Below are 21,719 nucleotides of genomic sequence, written 5' to 3' on the forward strand. Positions count from 1 at the left end.
AGCTTTATTGCAAATTTTGTTTAAAATGTTTTTTTTATCTTAAACCATTTGCAACGAGATTTTTAAGATAATAATTATTACTACTGTTACTCATTATTAGTAAAAAAAATATTCAAACGTGGCGCTTTTTCGTGGTAGTAGCGCAATTGAGCATCAGAGGCGCTAGATGCTTGTGTCAGTGATTCTAGGGAATTTTCATTTTTTATCTTAACCATAACTGTTTTGTGGTTGACATTGTCGTGTAATTGTTTTTGTTTCTTTTTTAATTTGCACAAAATCACAGACTGGGACCAAAGAATTGGGAGAAAAAATGCCAACTCAACTCGGCAACGACAACAGCCACGAAATTCGGGCGAAAATTGCCTACAATGGTGAAGTTTTGATCACCTACATTGATCAAAGCATTACCTTCGAGGAATTACTGCAAGAAGTCGTAGTAATTTGTCGGTTTGCACCGAACCAGCTCTTTACAATGAAGTGGGTTGATGAGGAGGGCGACCCATGTATTATTTCGACCCAAATGGAGCTCGACGAGGCTCTGCGTCTTTACGAAGTGAACCGTGACAACGAAGTCACCATACACGGTAAGTGCAGGAGTTTGGTCAAAGTTTTTGAAATTGTTAGACTTTATAAGATTGGAAACTGCTACTTGTTAGTTATTTGTTCATTTTGAGGAATTTTAATGGCTTGAGTGCTGCTCTACTTGTGCTGCTTGTCTTCAGTGGTATTAGTCACCCAGTAGATGGATAATGAGTAATGTTATCCATGAGTTGAAATTGGTCATGCATTAAAGTGAAACTGGTACAATAATGAGAAACTTTTTATCAGGAAACTGGTTTAAATGACTCTAAGTCGACCTATAGGTGTTAAATTATTATTATTAATGCTTCATTAAACTTTTTATCTTTTTGTTACAATTGTTGTGGTTTCAGAACAATAAGTTAACAATTAAAATTTAAACATTATTATGTCAAACACTTATTTAAATCTAAACTGTACTCGCGATGACGAAGTTCTTACCAGATTTTTTTATAATAAGTATTCAGTTTTTGAGATTTGGTTCAATTTTTGCAAAAAAATTAACTAATTGAAAAAATTAAAGAGAATTTTTTTTTGCATAACTCATTCAAAGTTTAGAAACTCATTCAAAAACAGAAAACCATGAAATAGTGAAATTTGTCTTTCTTTTTTTAAAACTCAGTTTAGGTAAACCGTTTCAAACTTTCTTGAAAACTTAATACTTTTAACTAGTTATTAAAATTGTTTAAAACAATAACTTGCCTAAGCGTACATAACATCTCTTGACTCAAAGATATTGTGTCAAAAAATTTACAATCTGAATAATAATTTCTTCTAAATTGTTTGTTATTGTTATTAAATTACTCACACAATTTTTCAACCATATTACATATTTTTTTTATAGGAAAAAACATTTTTAATTACTAGTTTATAATTAAACATATTAGCTGTTTCAAATCTATAAAAACGCCAACGTCGCATTTTCTCTCAAAATTAGCTGTTGTAAATTATTCATGCACTTCAAAAAAATAATAACTAATGTAATTTATGCTTTCAATAAGAGATCTAATGATTGATATCATGATAACTGTTTTACAATTTTATCAATCTTATTTAAAAAAATAATTCGGTAAAATGCGACGGCGTTTTTATAATTTTGAAACAGCTAATATCTCATAATTACAAATTTAAAATTATGTAAAATTGCCAAAACTTAATAAAATCAAACGGCAAATTGTGGAATTATATTCAAATACACGATAACAAATGCTGAAATTTGCATTTACTTGAAACATGAAAAAACATTTTTAAGTCAAGCTTGTTTTCACAAAGAATGTTTCATGTTCAAATGAATATTATAAACATAAAATTATGTCAGTATTATGAATCTGTAGATAATTACTAATTAACTTAGGTGTTAATTATTGATTAATTTTTGACTATTTATTCGTACTAGTTTTTGGTAGTATTAGAAACAGTCGCAATAGATAAAATAAGCACATAGTTGGCAGAAAACTAAACATCTTGTTCGTGTTTGGCAAAAAAACCTTGGATTTAAGCTGTGTTTTTTTAATTTTTTGATTTTTAATTAATTTTATTTTAATTGTAATTGAAAATGTTTAGATGAAATCAGGTATAAATTATTGATTCTCATGTAAAATGATATGGAAATTATAGTTTTTTATTGATTTGAATTTTAGCATTCACTTTTTAAGATTGAAGTTAATTTTCAGGACAGGTTGGCCAATAAACAACAAATGAATTGTTATAATTTTATTCTAATACAAGAAGCATAAAGGTACAAATTTAACTTAAATGTAACCATATTGTAATATTCTTAGTTTTGATGGTACTAGGCTGATTTTTGGTTAAGTTGAGTAACTTAACTACTAAAAAATGTGTCTTGTAAATTGGGCTGTAAAGTTTTTTTCTTTTAGAGCATAATAATGATATCTTTCACAAGCATGTAATAAAATTAATGCGGTCGTAAAATAACCTTCTGAAAGAATCAAAAATAGTTTGTTCAAAAAATAGAAAAAAAGCTGGTTTTTTTTTCATTTTGAAATTTAGTTTTTGACATTTCGGTCCATGTGTAGGTCAGGTTGTCCAAAAAATTATTTGCCTGGAAATTTGCTCATATTTTAATAATACACGAATCATGAAGGTTCAAATTTTGGTTTTCGATTTCTGAAATTTTGAAAAGTTTAGAGGAATTTCTAATTTTATTGCTCGAAAATCATTTGAGACGTGTCTGAGAGAAATTGCGAGAGTTGACGAGTCGTCTACAATTGCGTAAGTGTTGCGACACAAAATCAGAATGAAGGACTAGAAAACGTGGTTGAAAAACATACATTTACAACAGAAAACACATTTTAAAAAGATTCGACAGAATTCCATCAAAGAAATTGCAAAGAATTTCTGTCGGAATGTAAACAATGTACCATTGAAAACAAGCGTTCGTTGTAAACGAAGTTCGTATGTTTGCATTAACCAAATTTATTTGTTACTAAAATACAATATATTCAAATATGGTTGTTCATTAAGTCACCTATGAAATTTGAACGTAATGTGATGAATTGTGTTTGCCGTTAAAGTGATAGATCCGTCAAAATAATGCAAAAGGGCTTCGAATCAAAAAATGAAAGAATACACAACAACAAAAATCACGGAAATATAAAACACAAATCAAAATAAACCCTACATTTGAAACAACTTTGCCGAAAAATGCAAAAAAATACGTAAAAAGCTAATTCAAAGATTTGACAGAGAAACTACAAAAGTCATTTAGACAAAGCGGCACATTGAAATTAAATTCCATAGTCAACTTGATGAACAATCATTTTTTAACACATTGTATATGGCTTTAAAACGGGATTTTCAATGTTGTTCGTTATATCCGCGCTTTCATTATAAACCGGGTTCGTTGTAACCGAGTTTCACTGTATTTTAAAAACTAAGCAAAATCGATCAATAACAATTTAGCTTGAAAAACATTATTGTTAAAAGCTACATCAAAAAATGCAAAAATATAGGGTGTTTCATTAAAAAAAACTAACTTCAAACTGTCAGAATTCTACCCATGGTAATATCAAATGAGTACATGCTGGGAAAAATGGTAACATTCTTTTCATAACTGTTTTTGCGGTATTTTTTTAAAGTTATGTTGGAGATAAAACGTACGCCACTGATAGTACAGTTAATTAGTGTTAGTACAGTTAGTGGAAAGCATGATAATCGTTTGAAGACAATGGTATTGATCAGAGCTCAGTTTTTTCCAATACAACTAACTTAAACTCATGAGCGCCATAAGTGACACTGATTAAGGGGTTTCTACCCCTACGAAATAAAAACGTGAATATGGTACAGATCGTCTCTACGTATCCTTGGAAAGCTGTGATAAAATTTGGCGGTCTATTAATGAATCACCCTGTATTTGAAAATAATTTTAGGTGCGTCTGGGGGTTAGTATCCACGGCTTTTATAAAAAAATCTAACATTTAAGAGTCAATGATGAAAATTTTCAATTCGCTGTATGTGGTCAAATGCATAGAAAACACCACAAATTTTTTGCTTCTATTTTCTAAGCATACCTAATATTTTTACATAGATCTTAAAATAACCCTTCTGTGAAGGAATTCAAAGAAAAAAATGAGAGAACAGTAACGTTCGCACAAGTCGATTAATAATTGAGACAAGTCCCAAACCTATAATTCCTTTATCATGATTTTTATCACGCCTAAGCCACCTATGTGCGGCATCTCCAACTGCCCAAAACGCTCCGGCCCTTCGTCGGTATCGATTCAAAGGCGCCACCGTAGTTGTCCCCGGCCTGACGTCTGCGTGATTGCCAAATCGGCGCCGTCTCGCCATCCCTTCATCTATCGCGGCGTCGCGACGTCCAACGCACCGGCAACGCTGCCACACACGTCCCCCGTCGTTAGTTTTCAGTACCTGTCCGCTTATTCGCAAACCCCTCTTCCGTAAATTAATTTCGAACAAAAAATCAACGAACGATTCACTCAGGTGGCGTCGCGACGCTTTCCCCCTTATTTAACCCCGTAGTAGGTGAGTGTTTTTTAGGCGGGTCGTAGTTGATTTAATAATTAATTGCGTCGTCATTTGAGCCCCCTTGTGATATGCGTCTTTAAACCGTCGCTGGCGTCATGGCTTGGGGTTATTGGAGCGCTACGACAGTGTCGGACCGCGGCCGCAGCCCCCGAAGGAACCAGAATGGCACCGTCAACAACCACCAGCAAAGCTTGCCCGTCAGTATCGAAGATCGCCCCTCGGTGTCTCAAACGTACGCTGGGGCCCCCGTCAATTCCAACAATAACACGACGACGTCGTCGTCCAGCGGCCAATTGCAAGGCGAGTTCGAGGAAGTGGCGGCGTTTTCGAGGCGGCCCTCGTTGGATTTGTCGCTGGTTGGGCCGCAAGGTGCCCTGGCGGGGATCTTGTGTGCTGCTCATAGTAGTAAACAGGGAGGGACGTTGTCTGCGGGTAACACTTTGACGAGGGTCGGGAGTAAACATACGGCGGTGGAGTATGCAGTTCCACATCATCTCTACCACCACCACCCGACTTACATAGAATACCATCATAAGCAGTTGTCCTTTTCGGACGATGATAGCAGCTCGGAGCCCGGATATGCCACAGGTTTGTCGGTGTGGCATGAAAAAATTCATTTGCTTTTGTTGCACCCCCGATCCGGGTCAAACACGCGTCCGGCAACGAATTTCGCTTAAAAGGGTGCGATTTCAGTAGTGCTCTAATGTTACATTTATTAGCCGATCGTAAATATCCAACGAATAAAATCGCTGAAATTGATTTTGCGAAACGAAACGTGTGCACAATAGTCTATAAATTTCTTATCATAATTATTATAAACCAAACGTTCAGAGTTAATCGTTTTTTATTTTACGTGTTTTGTAATGTCGTTGCTCTTGCTTGACTTTCTATTATTGCAACATTTTAATGGAATAAATGAGCTTTTTAAATGCATATTGTCTCCAAGCTTTCAATATAATATCACGCTTTGTTATTCTTTGGCGTGTCTTCACATCAGGCTATTGTTGGCTGGTAATGAAAAAAAATCACTTCTAAACATTACAATTGCATTTTAATAAAATAAATATTTGTTGTAATGGAAAATGTGTTGTTTATCTAAGTCATTTAGTTGTTTCGGTATCCAATGTTAAATGGGCTAATGCTACAAAAGTATTATCATCTGATTTTCTTTTGTAGCTTAATTATTATTTATTTACGTATCTAGTCGTTTTTTTATTTAAATTTTTTGTAAATCCTTTGACGGAATTGAACCAAAGTCATTAATCATTATTCATTATGCATGGATTACGATTCTGTAATTAGAACTTTCTTACCAAGTAACTAACCTCTGTTTAAAAATCAGCGTTTAAAAAAAGGTTTCTTTGTCAAAGGTGCCTACTGCTTAACTTTTTAATAATTCAAATCGTAAATGTATTTTTAGAGGTTCAAACTTAAGACACATAGTAGTTTATTATACAGGGTGCTCAAAAACCGGCGCACCAACTCTGGTATATGGTAGAAAAAAGCGTACGTAAAAAAGGAAAAATAGTTAAAAATATGTGTATTAAAGTTACCGAATAACGAATTTTAAATAAATGACAACAAGGCTTAAAATTGCTTTAAATCTATTAAAAAATAATCTGACGTTTCTTTTTGAGAACTACCAAACAGTTGTCAAAACTTACACAGGAGGAAAAACCAGACATTTTGACAGTGTCGAGGAATAAAAATAATTATTCATCATGTGTTCTGGATAGATTATTTAATGCAAAACATAAAAACATTAAAAAAATAATGAAAACTGAAGAAGTTAACAAAATAGGTTTGTCGATCCAATTTTACTTTTTTAATTTAAGATTTGTTCTATTTTCCATTTGTTGGTACCCCAGTTTTTGAGCGTCCTGTACAAGTAAAGAAAAGTTGCCCATTATTTGTGAATGATTTCACAGATAGTGCCATTTTTTCTTTACGTGTAGGAGAATAATGCAACGTTTTCTCTTATAGGTACATTGATAAATTTTTTTAATTAATTTTCCACCAATAAGAATAAAAAAATCACCAAATGTTTATTATATTATATCGTAATTAAAACTTAGTCATAGTCCCTCAAATATTTTTTTTCGGATTTTAAAAATCAAACATTGAACCTTCTGTTTCTTTTATGAGAAATCATAGATTACAATTTTTATTTGGTTTGTTTATAGAAAAGATGCGTATTATATTATGACTTAATAGTTCCTAACATGAGACACGGTTTTTTTTAGAAGTTAACGTTTTTTCAAAAAAAGGCGCCACTGACCTATATTACCAATAATGCATTGTGAAATCCTATGTCAACAGAGAGGTGGTAGTACTGGAAATTTAAGTAGAAATTTTGGTTTTTTTAGCATTTTCGGATTAAGAAACAAATTTTTGGTAAATTCAGATTTAAATTATTGATTATGATGTAGAATGGAATTTAGTGTTTGATATATCTGTCAAAAAAAACTTATCTGATAATTAATCGTGAATGGATTGTACTATAATAGAAGTACAAAGTGTCTATAAATGAATGTGGGATCGTAATAGGTATTAAAAGTTTGCCGTTTTTTTCAAGAAAAAACAAACAATGTTTGTATATGATAAAATTAGTTTTACTGGTTGGAAAAAATTTTCAGAGTACAAGATTTTTTTTCAATTTTCAGAATTTTTTTCTGAATTAAATAAAACAATGACTGCATTTTAAAAGACTTTTTTCTCTAGAGCCCGAGTGGAAGAATGTTTCCAGTAAAATATTTTTAAAAATGTTTCATAAAACGGTTGTAAATAACTGCGGAAAATGGCTAAAATTTAACTATTTTTTGCTCCCTTAATCATAGTTTTGAACATATTTTTAGGCAACCCATTCGCAATATATTTCTTTGCATATTATATTTGATAAAAAATAAGTTTCATCCGGTAAACAGATGGGTCCAGGACGATCTTAATTCGTACCTGAGACTATTAGCACATCTAAAAATTTCTATTTTTTGATGAAATCAATTTTTTTTTAATTTAAGAAACTGCTAAAGATTGATATTAAATTTAAAAATAATTACTTATCACTGTGTTAAAGAACATTTAATGTGAATCACAAAAATATCAAAAAATAATGAAAATTGAAGAAGTTAACAAAATAAATTTGTAGCTTCATATTTTTTAAAAAACGTACCATTGAATCGGTGCGCCAGTTTTTGAGCACCCTTTAAAACCCTTGATAAGGATGTCACAAAACTAAAATAATAAATAAAATAGTGATACATAAAAATATATAACGTATAAAAACAGTTTTACATTCGACATAACCAAAATCTCCAGATGAGCATAACGACACAATTTATATTTTCTCCTGAGGATGACCACATTGCGGTTAAAACATGTTGTGTTAGAAAAAAAGTTTAGTGTGTCGGGTATAAAACTGAATTTTTGTTAATCGCCAAGAAAATCCAACAGAAGTTCATAATATAAAAACATAAATAAATAATTAAATAACATAATAACATATAAATAGTAATAAATGAAATAATACTTAATGAGCATTCTTAGGCATCTTCCTGACTATCGAAAACAACGCGGTTTAACCCAAAAATCTGCCTCTGGCCTTTTGAGGAATTTATTCTACTTCAACGACTTTTCGAAAATTATTAGAAACTTTATGGAACAAACGCCAGAATTTTTTGGCAAAAAATACCTACGCTTATCTGCAAAAATAATTGTATCATAAAATACACGAGCAGTTCCCCTATTTTCGCAAAATACAATGTAATTTTTAAAGATACTATAAAAAGAGCCATAAAGTTATTTTTCAAAGTATAATGATATCTTTCACAAGCTGTGACGCGGTCTGCACATAATGAAACCACTGGGGTCGTAAAATAACCCTCTGAGAAATATTTGACCATATCATTTCAAAGTGAGGAAATAAACGACTTCTTAACTGATTCTTGAGGTATTATATTCAACTCGATTACGATTTATGCAAAAAATACAAAATGTTTTTGTAAATATTATGCACTCATGCCAATCTCTTCGCTTTATCGTAGATTTAATTTAAGATTACGCGTCACCGCGCCGTCGATTAAGGGTCGCAATTAGGCAGTAAAGCTCCCCCTCTTCCACAATTTCCGTTTTTTGAGCGTCCTTCTCTCGATTATCCGCAATTATAGATTTTCTAATCAGGAAACAAAAGCTCCGGCTTCCGAACAAGCACCTGTCTGTTGATTTCCCGAATCCGGGAAAAACCACCACAAGTTATCGGCCGTTTGACCTCAATCTTGAGACAATCGATACGGCCATATGGCGAATTTTCAACTTTTATGCCGCGATATTAACATTAATAACGAATTCCATTCAGAACTTCCTCCCACCGAAATTCAAACAACGTTATCGCATTTGTCCGAGATAATCGTTTATCTATAGTTTCACCTGAAATAGTAACGTGCGTGTTGTGAAGATGGGTCGCGTTACGTGAATTTTAACATGGGGGACGGTAAACCCTGGTGGGGCAATTTTAAAATATGGAAAGGGATGTCCGATGCTGCGATTCTCTACTCCCTTCATCCGACTTTGAGCTATGACGCGTCCTCGGTTTTAGCGGCCGCGTTCCCCGGAGGTTCGTCACAAAACACGAATTTATTTATTTTTTTCATTATTGGCCAGAGGGGTGATTTGCAACCCCTCGAACGTGGTGTCACCAATTGGGCGAATTTTAGTTATTTTGTTGTGCTACCTGACTCGCTCTACTGATTAGTTTTATCTTATCTATTGGCTAATTCTCGCCGATTCGATTTTACTCCAATTATTCGACAATCATGGAAGAGACTAATTATTTATTTGAGTCTATTTTGTCCACAGTTTTCCCGAATGTGCCGCCACAGCCCGGAATGCCCTGTCAAGGGGAGGACAGTAAGTATTATTCGTAATTATAGCGGGGGTGGTGTTACAAGTTCGCCAACACAAAAAATATGTTGGCAACGCCTACGGTTAATTCGTTTTATTACAAAGGCGCGATTTTCAAACATTATCTCGATGTTACTGATAATTTTTTGTCAGTGTTTCTCGATTTGAAAATGGCGTTTGCGAAATAACAATGCTACGAATCTTGCAATACATTTTGATATGTAAACGGCACCATAAGGCAAAATTTGGTATAAAAAAACCTTGCTTTATGTGGTTTTGAACCGATTACTCTTTTCAGGGAGTATTTACAGGAGGGGTGCTCGTCGTTGGAGGAAACTTTACCGTGTCAATGGACACATCTTTCAGGCCAAACGTTTCAATCGAGTAAGTTGAATATTTGGTCAAAACTATAGGAAAAATAATTAATTGTTTAGAGAGCCTTTTGTGCATTTTGCAATGACCGGATTTGGGGTTTGGGGCGACAAGGTTTCAAGTGCATTCAATGCAAGCTCCTCGTCCATAAAAAATGCCACAAACTAGTACAAATCCCCTGTACAGTCGACCTAGTTGAACAGTCTATCAGAGAAGAACACAACGGGGAATCGCCTTTAGTAACAGTAACCTCCAATAGTGAAATTATATCGGAAATACGCGACAGGGAGTACCCCGAACCGCCACCAGATGTGACAGGTAAAAAGTTACTTTTTGCCCCATTTCTACCAAAATTAGGCTACGAGAAACTACAGAATTTGGATATTTTTTACTGAAACATAACCTCACTTTTTTGTTAGTTTTTCCGTAATTGCATAATTTTGTTTTGCAGATTTTTTCTACAATTGGGTTTCAAGTATTATTGAATTGCCAAAAATGGGGGACAAGTGGCGAAATTTTGGCTTTTTTGAGTTTATTATGAACACAACATAACCTCACTTTTTAGTTGCAATTTTTTCATACTTTTTATGAATAATTATTAATTATTTTTATTAATAAGAAAAAGTGACAAAGTCAGCTATTTCTAAAATTTGTTATAATAACTTGTAGACCATCATTAATTTCATTAGTTTCGCGGTCATTGCTCCACAAGGGAGTACCTAACAAGTTAGGCTACATCAAGAAAATAATTGTAGGGACATGAAAGGGAATTTTGTTCAGACTGAACGAGGGAGGTCTAATGAGATACTGTTAAATCAGCTTATTAGTAATAAAGTATGATTGTAGCCTCTAGGTGGTTGGTTACACACCGACACTATCGTATCAGATGTTAGGGAAAATAGAGAAATTTTAAAAAATTATGTTGTATAGCTTCAAGGTTAGCAAGGTTATTAGATGGGGTTCCAAATCAAATTGGCATACTCTAATTCAGACCTAATTAGCGCATTAAAGAATAAAATTAGTACATCCATTTTGATGAAATCTACAGCGTTGTAGAGAATCATTTCACTAGTCCAAATGCAGAAACAAATTAAAGATTTGGTGCTTTTCCGCAAAGATACATTGGTTTGGAGGCGCACTTCAGGTGCACTTAGAATTTTTCAGAGTGAAAAATAAAACACAAATTGACAGTTTCTGTAAAAGAAAAGAATTATGTGTTAAACTAAATCGTTTTGAACTAAGATAAGCCAATAGAAACTCTCAATTTGTGATGTATTTCACTCCAAAAAATTTAAATGCGCTGTTGCAAAATTTTACTATGAGCTGATATTTATGGTGTAGATGATTATGAAAAATAATAATGTAAAACAATTTTTCGAAAAATTTGCTGAATTTTGAAGTAAAATAATCTTAAATCTTCGTAATTTTTCTTAAAAATCAAACGGAAATTACCAAAATTAAGGATCTTCAAAGCAGTGTATTTTTGTGGGGAAGCCCCCAATCTTAATTTTTTTTCTACGTTTGGACTACTGAAGTAATTTTCTACAATATTCTGAACTCAGAATTCGCCACTTTTGAGACACTCTGTATAAATGAAACCTAACATCTCATAGGATTTATAAAATCTGTTGTCTGACAGATTTGTTTCTTTACGGAAGCAAGTCATAACATAACATTTATCTGTATTTAGACTTAAACTATTATTTTCCGCTTATTCATTGAGTTGTATTAAATCATTAAACATTCGTAATCAGGTATATCTACAGGGAATTTCCAAGAACAGTTTTAAGTCATCCACAAATAGTAATTTTTCTAGGGAAATAACATTCGTAATGCATCCAAATTAATTAAAAATAAGGGTGCGACTAGACGGTGAAAAAGAGTCAAACGTGAAATTATTTTATGAGATAGGTATGATGTCAGTAAATCATTTAATGAAAATCCTACTTTAGACGTCTATTTGCTTGTTGCAGTCTTATAGTTTTAGAAACATATTGACTAAAACAAGCTAAATTTGTGGTGGTCGATTTTATTTCAGTAAAAGGGTCTTATATTGGTGTAATATAACATTTTTGTTATATTTGTTTGAAGATTATACTAAATGTTTAATTATGAGGTTAAACAACTTATAGAGGTTCTGTGAAGATGTATACACGTTAATTATGTCACTAGGTATGTCTTTAGCTTCAGAAATTAAAGAATTTCTGATTTTTTTAGAGCTTGCAATGGTTGCAGTATATTCATACAGACCCAGAGGTGCGTGCACGCTCTATAACGTTTTTTCTATTCAAGCTATCAATTTATTTTTTTTAAACGATAGGTCTTACAATAAGACACGTTCTAAAAATATTTTAGTCTGCATACAGTGTATTTCAAAATAAAATACCTAACTAAGTTCTGTTTTTTTTTAATGGAAATCTCAATTTTTTATAATTTTTTTTTGAAATCGTGACTAAAATGTCGATATCATGTACTCGGGTTTTATAGAATTAACTGTTATAGTTTTTAACTTACGTCATTTTTACAAATAGACCCCACAAACCTTATATCTTCTAAAAGCTCTTAAAAATGCCATGCAGTGGTGCAAGAAAATATATAGTGTTGCGTTTGAAAAAATCGAGTTATTGTAATTTGTAGTTTATCATTTTTAGAAAATCGTAGTAGGCGCTGGAATATCGACGCAATTTTCACAGATAAATTGACATAAGTTAGAACCTATTCGGAAGTAAAATTACCGTTGGGGGCGCCACTGAGCTAGGTCGAAAACAGTAACCATAAATGGCGGGAAAACGTTTATTCGGATATTTTGAGCGTTGTACGAATTTTGGGGCTTCACAATTATTACATTACCTATGCGGAATGATTATTGCATCTTTGAAGCAAGAAACTTATGTTGACAAATGAGAGATGACGAGGAAAACACGAATAACGAATGATTGTTTGGTTCACTTTCTTTATTGGAAAATTATTACAAAGACATTGAAAAGCCTACCTTTTGGCATAATTTACGTTTAAGTGTATTCTAGAAGTTGTTAATCTTAATTGTAGTTTTGTTGATTTACCGCAGCATTTCATGATTTTTTCAGTGGAAAATTCTAACCTAAAATTCATAACACTTCACTAATTTATTGGTTTCTTGAGCCAAACTTTGTGTTCGCTGTGATCCATTACTTATAATCTTTAATTAGACAACTGTTTGATAACACTTTGTAATTAAAATTTAAATATTTTTCACTTTATATCCACTTTCAAGTTCCAACAATAAACACTTTATACCACGAAAAACTATAGAACCAAAGTCAACGCTAGTATTTACCACCACGTACTTTTAAAGTAATTCTTTCTATTGTAAGTAATTAACACTATACACGCAAAATTGTTGAACAATTCGTTAAATGTCAGTTAAATGTGGCATTACGAAAATTTCTTTACTGTTTTCGACATAGTCCAAAGGCATTACCAGAGGGCGTCTAGTTAATTTTATTTCCGAATAACAGACACGTTTATAAAACCGGACACGTTACATTGACAATTTAGTCGCAATTTTAAAAATGTAACAAAAAATTGTGGTTTCCATCAAAAAAACAGAACTTAGTTGGGTATTTTATTTTGGAACACTGTATACAGATAAAAATATTTTTAATATTTAATATTTTTTAACCTATCGTTAAAAAAATCAAATTGATAGCTTGCATAGAAAAAAGGTTATGGAGCATACATGCATTCCTGGGTCACCCTGTATGTATGAAAAAGCGTAACATGTACGTAAAACTGTTCTTTTACACTTGTAGGCAACTGAGCCTTGGGGTTAGCTGATATAAAACACTATTAAAAAATAGACCTTTAAAATTTATATTGCCTGGAATTCGTGAACGACATCGCTTGATTTCTTGAACTTTGAATAGCGTGAATGTATTCGTATTTTGAAGAAGTTTTGGTGATAATGGTATTGTTAAGAGAATGTTAGTTCTTGAATTTATTATAGAAAAACGGTGTTTTAATTTTTAATTAAAAACGACTTCAAGTGAGATCTTTATTAAACTAGATTGGATAAGAGTTCTGTTTATTAGTGAATGTTCAACTTGCTTTTTATATTTTTGGCGTCTTTCAAGATATTGAGAACGTATGAATCATCCTTAAGAATAATTTTGATTGGTCTGCAGCTTGCATTATTGAAACGACTTAACCTGTGAACATTTTGAATGTCTTCAGTGTTATTGTTATGATCAACAATATTTAATGATATTGAAATGATTTTTTTTCTTCTTTGATTTCTCTTCTTTTATTCAGGTACATTAAATATGTTTAATGTTGGGTTTAGGTGAGTCTGTGGCCGTGGAGGACCCCAACCGGCAGTCGGACGAGCTGGAGGTGGGCTCTCAGCGTCAGTACTCGTTGAACGACTTCGAATTGATCCGAGTGATCGGTCGAGGCTCGTACGCCAAAGTCCTGATGGTTGAGTTGAAGAAAACCAAGCGTATTTACGCAATGAAAGTGATTAAGAAGGCTTTAGTGACCGACGATGAGGATATCGATTGGGTGCAGACCGAAAAACACGTCTTCGAAACGGCCTCAAATCATCCGTTTTTGGTCGGATTGCATTCCTGCTTCCAAACACCGTCTAGGTTGTTTTTCGTTATTGAGTTTGTCCGTGGTGGCGATTTGATGTTTCATATGCAAAGACAGCGGCGTTTGCCCGAGGAGCATGCGCGCTTTTACGCCGCCGAGATATCATTAGCGTTGAATTTTTTGCATTGTAAAGGGATTATTTACCGCGATTTGAAACTAGATAATGTGTTGTTGGATCATGAAGGACACATTAAATTGACTGATTATGGAATGTGTAAAGAGGGGATTAGGCCCGGTGATACCACTTCGACGTTTTGTGGAACGCCTAATTATATAGCCCCTGAGATATTGCGTGGAGAGGATTATGGATTCTCAGTCGATTGGTGGGCTTTAGGGGTGTTGTTGTATGAAATGTTGGCGGGAAGGTCACCGTTTGATATTGCGGGAGCGTCAGAAAATCCCGATCAAAATACTGAAGATTACCTGTTTCAAGTTATTTTGGAAAAAACTATTCGGATTCCAAGATCATTGAGCGTCAAAGCGGCCAACGTACTTAAAGGCTTCCTCAATAAAAACCCAGCGGATAGACTCGGATGCACAAGTCATGACTCCTTCGTCGAAATCACCAGTCATCCCTTTTTCAAGAGTATTGATTGGGACATGGTAGGTTTTTATTACATTACACCCTGTTTTCAATTAAATTTCTGATCAAAGTGGCCTGCGTATTTGAAATATTTATTTGGCAACATTGACACAATTTGAAGTAGAGTTCCTATATCCAATAAAGGAACTCTAATTTGAAGTATTCTCGCGTAAAAAAAACTTTGGCGATTTTTTGAATTCTTGTAATGAGATTTTTGAAACAGGTTTAAATACTCAAAAAATAAAAAGGAAAACATTCTAAGAAATAATTGCGTTTTCGGTGTTAAAGCATGTTATAATCCGTAAATAAAATAAAAATTACCCTCACTTTCTATCTAGTTTAATATTTTTGCACCAGAATCCTGGTTTAAAAAATGCGACTGTAACATCATTTTCGACATAAATCGGTAATTTTTTGCGGCGAAATTTTTCGCTTCGCAGCATTGACACTTTGTGATTTTTTTGGTGAATTTAGCGAAAGTTTTTAATGTAAAAGTTTTTACCTCAAAAACTTGTTTAAGTTTTCGGAAAAGACAAAAGTGACACCAAATTTGACATAATTTGGTAATATTTCTACAAATTTTTGAAGTATTTTGTACAAAAATTATGTTAATACATTTAAAAGCAACAATAATACATTATAATTTTTGACCATATTTAGATATTTAGGGTTTATATTCTTATACGTGATTAACTGATCAAATTGAATTTAACAACGAATTAAATTTTAATGGTGCTTTTTTTCAAAAATATTTATTATGGTCTAATTTACTGACATTTCACACCAGTTAATCGAGATTGCATAAAAATTGGACTTTTGCCTTAAAAACACCGATAGAAGCGAAATATAGTGATTTAACGCTTTATTTTTGCTGAATTAGTTAAGATTTTGGTTGAAAAACGCATAAAAAATCTGAAAACTACTTTTTGTCTGTCTCGCGGAAAAACTGTCTTCACATTAAAATGGTAATACACAATTTTTGATGAAATTTGCGGATTTTTTTAAATTACTTTGGACGAAACCTCGTGAAATAATAACGCTAGAAGAAAGTCTAAGCAGTATCGTTTTTCACGAAATTTGGTGATTTTTCGCTCCAAGCCGTGTCTTTTGCGTAAAAGTAGTCGAAAAGGTTATGAAATTTGTCGATTTTGGAATATTTTTTGGCGAAATTTCAGTAAGCAATAATTGTGATTTAGTTGAAAGTATTGAAAAAATGGATTTTTAGTTTAAATATGGACTTAAACGCTAAAAAACAACAAAATAGACCATTTTTAGTATACTTTGCTGATTTTTTGTCTTGTTTTTGAAAAAACTCTTTTGTGTTTTTGGCGTAGAAGCATGTGAAAACGCACATAAGAGACAAAAATTACCGTCACTTTGAGGTAATTGGGGCTTTACTTCAAAAATGGCAAAATTCGGCGATTCTTCGAATTATTTTTGGCATAAAATAACCGCGTTTCTGGCTGAAGAACACTTGGAAGTAGAATAAATTGTCTTATTTTTGATTTATTTAAGTTTTTTTCTCGATTCGGTTTGGTAAAATTTCACAAAAAATAATGACCTCATTAGTTAAAAACATGTGTAAATGCTTAATAAAGGACAATAATAATTTCACTTTTGACGTAATTTGATTACCTTACGACTTTGTCGATTTAATTACGCTTCAGGCTGAAGTATGAAAAAACGTTTGAAAAGTTGAAAAACTTTTGATCTAATTTAAGAATTTTTTTATTTAATTTAGAAATTTTTGGGAAGTTTTATCAAAAACTCGCTGGAAAAATTATGAACGAGATTTCTGAAAAATACTGAAATGCAAGGAGTAAGTAAAAAGTAATACATTTGCCGACAAAAATTGGTAATTGTATGGCTTACTTCGCAAAAACTGAGTCTTATGTAAAAAAAATTAGAAAAAGTAAAAACGATTATTAGATTTGACAATTTTTCAAATTATTTTCGACACAAAACAATCACATTTCTGGCTAAAGAACACTTGGAAATAAAAAAAATTACACCTTATTTTTGACATAGTAGGTTGTGGTTTTTCGGTCAGATTAATTTTACGAAAAAACTTTTTTAACTCTAAAACTTAATGCTAGGAAAAGATAATTTTTGATACAATTTGCTGATTTTATGGCAATTTTTTTCGAGTTAATTACTTTGGACAGTTCTATTAAAATTTCGCGGAAAAAAAACTGTCGAACATATCGTACATATAGAGGTAAAAATTATTAATATTAAATCATTTTTAATAAAAATGAGTTAAATGTGGTTACTCATGTTTTCATTTGTTTTCTTTTTCATAGTAAATTTACAAAAACAATATGGTGAAAGAATAATATTTAATATTTATCTAGAAATAACTTCTTGAATTATTTTGGATTGTTTATATCAATTAATTATAATTATTTTGTTCATATTACAAAAAGATGAAAATGTTAGTTAATGATTTTTACTGCTAAACCCACGATATTTTGACCAAACTGCCGTTTTTTTTTAATTACGTTGAACGAAATTTGTGAAATAATAACGTTCCTAGCTGAAAAATATACTGAGACGTCTGAAAGAATAAAAATACACTGATGGAAAAAAGTTAGGGATGTTAATTGAATTTAAAAAATCTGCAAGAACAAGAAAAATAATACAATTTATGCTTTTTTTACGAAGCCTTTTGTATTGTTTAAGTTGTACTGGTTTTATATCCTCCAGTAGAAATTATACCTTAGAAAGGTAAATCTTAAAATGAAGATCAATCTATTAAAATGCCAATATCACTAACGTTTTGCGATCAGTTTACTTATTTATTATTTTATTCTATTTTTGAGTGCGATTTTCAGCCTCGAAGCGTTTATATTCGACCAAGTTTGATGATTTTTTCTTTTTTTTGGGGGTAATTAACTACATAGAATTGCTTTTTCACGTATATATGCAAAATTCCAGTTCGTTTGGATAACAGGAACACTCTCGGGACATATGAAACAGCTAACAAAGCAAATTAAATAGGCATTAAAAAAATACAAACTAATAGGGTTATGTGGACATAATTTACGACAAGAAATGCAATTTTCTTCAAACAATTTGTGTGAGAACCCACTTTGATTGGAAATTGGCTGTATGCATAAGTAAATATTTTAATTAAAAGTTGAAACATCGAGGATTAGTTCCGCCGTTTCTCCCCGAAACTGCGGACATTTTAAAAAACTTCGACCGCCATTTTACCAGCGAAAGTCTTGCATTCACACCAAGTGACCCGTAAGTCGTAGCTAATTGGCTTTTTATTATAGCTAGAGCAAAAGCAAATCACTCCTCCGTACCGCCCCCGGCTAGATTCCGACCGAGACCTGGCCAATTTCCCTCCAGAATTTACCGACGAACCCGTACATCTCACCCCCGACGATGCGTAAGCATCTGCTTTGAAATCGTAAAATCCACCAATAAAATGCATGTTTTAGGCACGTGATCGAGAAGATCGACCAATCGGAGTTCGAGGGCTTTGAATATGTGAATCCCCTGTTGATGTCTTTGGAGGATTGCGTGTGACATAACGTCAGTTGCGCTCTACACCCCAATAATTTACCTCCTCCCCCTCTCCACCGCCACCCCCCACCCATGTTTCCGCCGCCTCCGCCCCCTCCCGAAATCGACGATTACGACGACGCGAGGTTTTTGCAAGTCGACATGAGGCCAAGTAAGTCGATCTTGCAAAATATTTTCTGCCTTCCTCTCAATTGAAAATTGCACTTTATTATATAAAACCGCTATTCGTTGGTTCTTCCATTGATAAAATAATGCGAGTGTGGGGAAATTGCGAATTTTCCCTCACCGCCTTTCTGTTACCTAGCACAGAACGCAGTAGGTGTTGACGCCTCTAAAAACAAATCAATATTGTTGCAAACATTAAACAATATACTAGAAAAATTGCCAACGAAGCTTTATAATAATAACCATAGGGAAATTTTCTGCACTCTGACTTGATAGTTGTAAATACATTAAAAAAATTGATGGGAGAATAGGTACGTTGGAATTGATTGTTTTTTTCTATGTTCGATTTATTATTGTTAATGTTTCGAGAAAAGTTTTTTTAATGTTTTTATCTTCTGATGTTCTTTTAGTTAACGACGATTCCGTTGACTCTTGCACACATTTCTCTATCGTATTATTGAATTTAGTATTAAAAAATTGAAACAAATCATTGACTGATGTCGTCACAGCAAAACATTCGTGATTGTTACTAGAATTTTGTATAATATATACAGATTGAGAATGACTATATAAACATTTAGAGTAGCTACAAAGAATATATCTCGCTTTACAAACAATTTATTATAGTCATTGGTATTCCTTCCATTTATTATTTTTAAGGAGACAGTGTTAAGTATTAATTTATATCAATTAAAGTATTATTTTCTACATTCCGCAATACTTTGGGAACTACAAACAACTATGTTAGCATTATGTTTTCTAGATTCCGTATCAATATTTGTATGATTTAATAAAGAACTAAACCAGAACATTCTTGTTATAAATGTAATCCTTCCATTTTATTCATTCGATCAATTTCCTTACTCATCACCTTACAGATTTGACTAAAACTAGTGTCGTTGAATAAATTTGTTTTTTTTGTGTATTTTTCCAGAATTTAATTGCATTTCTAGTTTAAGCACATGCTAAAACGCTTGAATATGGCAAAAACAGCTTACCTTTGATGTAATTTTTGGATCAATTTAGCATAACCTTGCTGAAAAACATGAAAAATTTTTGGATTCACTTTTAACATCTCGGTGAATAATTGCATTTGAAATTTGTTTACTCAAAACAGTCAATACGTTTTTTACTGCTCGAAAAAGAAAATAATTTTTTTAATTGTTCTAGCAGTAATAACAGATTTTTACTTCAACTGCCTGAAATTTAATGAATGTTGAAATTTGATTGTTTAGGGATTTTTAGGTTTATTTTTATGAAATGTAGCGAAGTAATTGCATTTCTGGCTTCTAAACGTGCAAAAATGGGGCAAAAAGCGCATAACCTCTGATGTAATTTCTAAATTTTTGCGCCGAAATCACGCGGTAAAAATTATTCTAGCTCAAAAATAACAGAATTTTTTTTGGATTTTTTTAACGAAATCTTATGGAATCTGACTAAAAACCTGTTACAAAACTTGACAAAAATTATATAGCTTTTGACTTAACTTAGTGAAAAAAATATTACGTTTTTCACAAAAGCACGTGTTTGATTTCTCAAAAAGGCAAAAGTAGCATCTTTTTTGAGTAAGTTCTTTATTGATTCTTAATCTTATTAAAATACGGGCAAAATGGCCATTTAATTTATAATTACGATATAAATTCGTATTTTTTGGGCCGTTTTAGCGAAATCACAAGGAAAAAATGAGTGTTTAAGTACATGGTTAATTTTTTTACAAAATCTGACAGTTCGTGAAATTATTAACAATTATCTTGTGGAAGCACGGAGTTTTGGATTAAAAAACCTTGCCACAAGATTTGGAAAAATTGTTTGGCAAAAAATTGTGTTTTTCACACAAAAGCGTCTTCCAGTCGGTGCTTAAAGAAGACAAAAATAACATCATTTTTGACATAATTATAGAAATTTAATATACACTGCTCAACAATTGAAGTGGATATTGAGAGAAATTCTAAATTTTGGTAATTCATTGTATATTAAATAACAAAAAACAATAACAAAAAATAAATTTATACTCGTTCACACTCAAAATTAAAAACTGAAGAAAATTGTCCGTAAAAAACCAGCACTAGAAGTAAAACACAAAATCGAATAAAACGTAACGAAACTTAAAAGTTCTTAAATTTAAATTTTACATCATCCCTACAAAAACCTTGTACCGTGCAGAACCTCTCCTGGCTGTTAGCAGGGCTCTTACTCAATTGGAGAGATTCATTATCAAATTGTTCATAAAATCTTGAGGTATCAACTCCCAAATTCCTTGCAATGCATTAGCCAGCTCTTGTAAAGTGTCAGGAGACTGCTGGAGCTGGTTTAAATGCCTAGACATTTCGGCCCAAACATGTTCGATGCAGTTCATGTCAGGCGAACAGGGTGGCCACTCCATTCGTGTAATGCCATGGTGTCCTATGCGCTCATTCACAAATCTGGCGCGACGAGGGCGGGCATTATTGTCAATAAAGACGAATCTTTCGCCTATTGCACCAAAAAATGACACAATTATCAGCTCTATCACTCTGTCTCGATAGCGGACAGCAGTCATTGTTTTATTAATTAAGACCACTAGGTCTGTGCGGCCATTAAAACATATGCCTCCCCATACGCACACTGATCCGCCACCAAAAAGAGTGGTTGGATTTTCATTATACCGTTGTTCTCTTAGCCAAAATGCTAAAAAGTGTGGAAGGAAAGAGGACAACGGTACAATGCACATGTGATGGCTTCAACCACTCTTTTTGGTGGCGGATTATTGTGCGTATGGGGAGGCATATGTTTTAATGGCCGCACAGACCTATTGGTCTTGATTAATGAAGCAATGACTGCTGAGCGTTCTCGAGATAGAGTAATAGAGCCGATAATTGTACAATTTTTGGGTGCAATAGGCGAAAGATTCGTCTTTATTGATGATAATGCCCGCCCTCATCGCGCCAGAATTTTGAATAAGCGCATAGAACAT

General features: G+C 32.8%; 1 protein-coding gene across 2 annotated transcripts; it reads left to right on the forward strand.

Annotated features, from left to right (window-relative positions):
- The first annotated feature begins 203 nt into the window (after window positions 1–203).
- Window positions 204–19,575, forward strand: aPKC (atypical protein kinase C). Of its 2 annotated transcripts, XM_064357323.1 has the most exons (8): window positions 4,385–4,584; window positions 4,644–5,175; window positions 9,439–9,489; window positions 9,782–9,867; window positions 9,918–10,173; window positions 14,177–15,087; window positions 18,349–18,464; window positions 18,517–19,575. In XM_064357323.1, the coding sequence occupies exons 2-8, from the start codon at window positions 4,683–4,685 to the stop codon at window positions 18,602–18,604; spliced, it is 2,001 nt and encodes a 666-aa protein (XP_064213393.1). In that variant the 5' UTR covers window positions 4,385–4,584; window positions 4,644–4,682; the 3' UTR covers window positions 18,605–19,575. The 2 variants fall into 2 exon arrangements, with proteins under 2 accessions (XP_064213394.1, XP_064213393.1); XM_064357324.1 differs by lacking the exons at window positions 4,385–4,584; window positions 4,644–5,175 and adding an exon at window positions 204–584.
- Window positions 19,576–21,719: the final 2,144 nt, after the last annotated feature.

The sequence above is a fragment of the Tribolium castaneum genome, chromosome 6 (assembly GCF_031307605.1).
Source record: "Tribolium castaneum strain GA2 chromosome 6, icTriCast1.1, whole genome shotgun sequence".
Classification (NCBI taxonomy): Eukaryota; Metazoa; Arthropoda; class Insecta; order Coleoptera; family Tenebrionidae; genus Tribolium; species Tribolium castaneum.

What these genes read in the sequence shown, in the direction of transcription:
- aPKC (XM_064357323.1), top strand. Translation starts at nt 4,683, where the DNA reads ATGGCTTGGGGTTATTGGAGCGCTACGACAGTGTCGGACCGCGGCCGC. An exon ending in GCCCTGTCAAGGGGAGGACA is followed by an intron (nt 9,490 to 9,781) that starts GTAAGTATTATT and finishes TACTCTTTTCAG; the next exon opens with GGAGTATTTACAGGAGGGGT. An exon ending in AGAGTATTGATTGGGACATG is followed by an intron (nt 15,088 to 18,348) that starts GTAGGTTTTTAT and finishes TTTTTATTATAG; the next exon opens with CTAGAGCAAAAGCAAATCAC.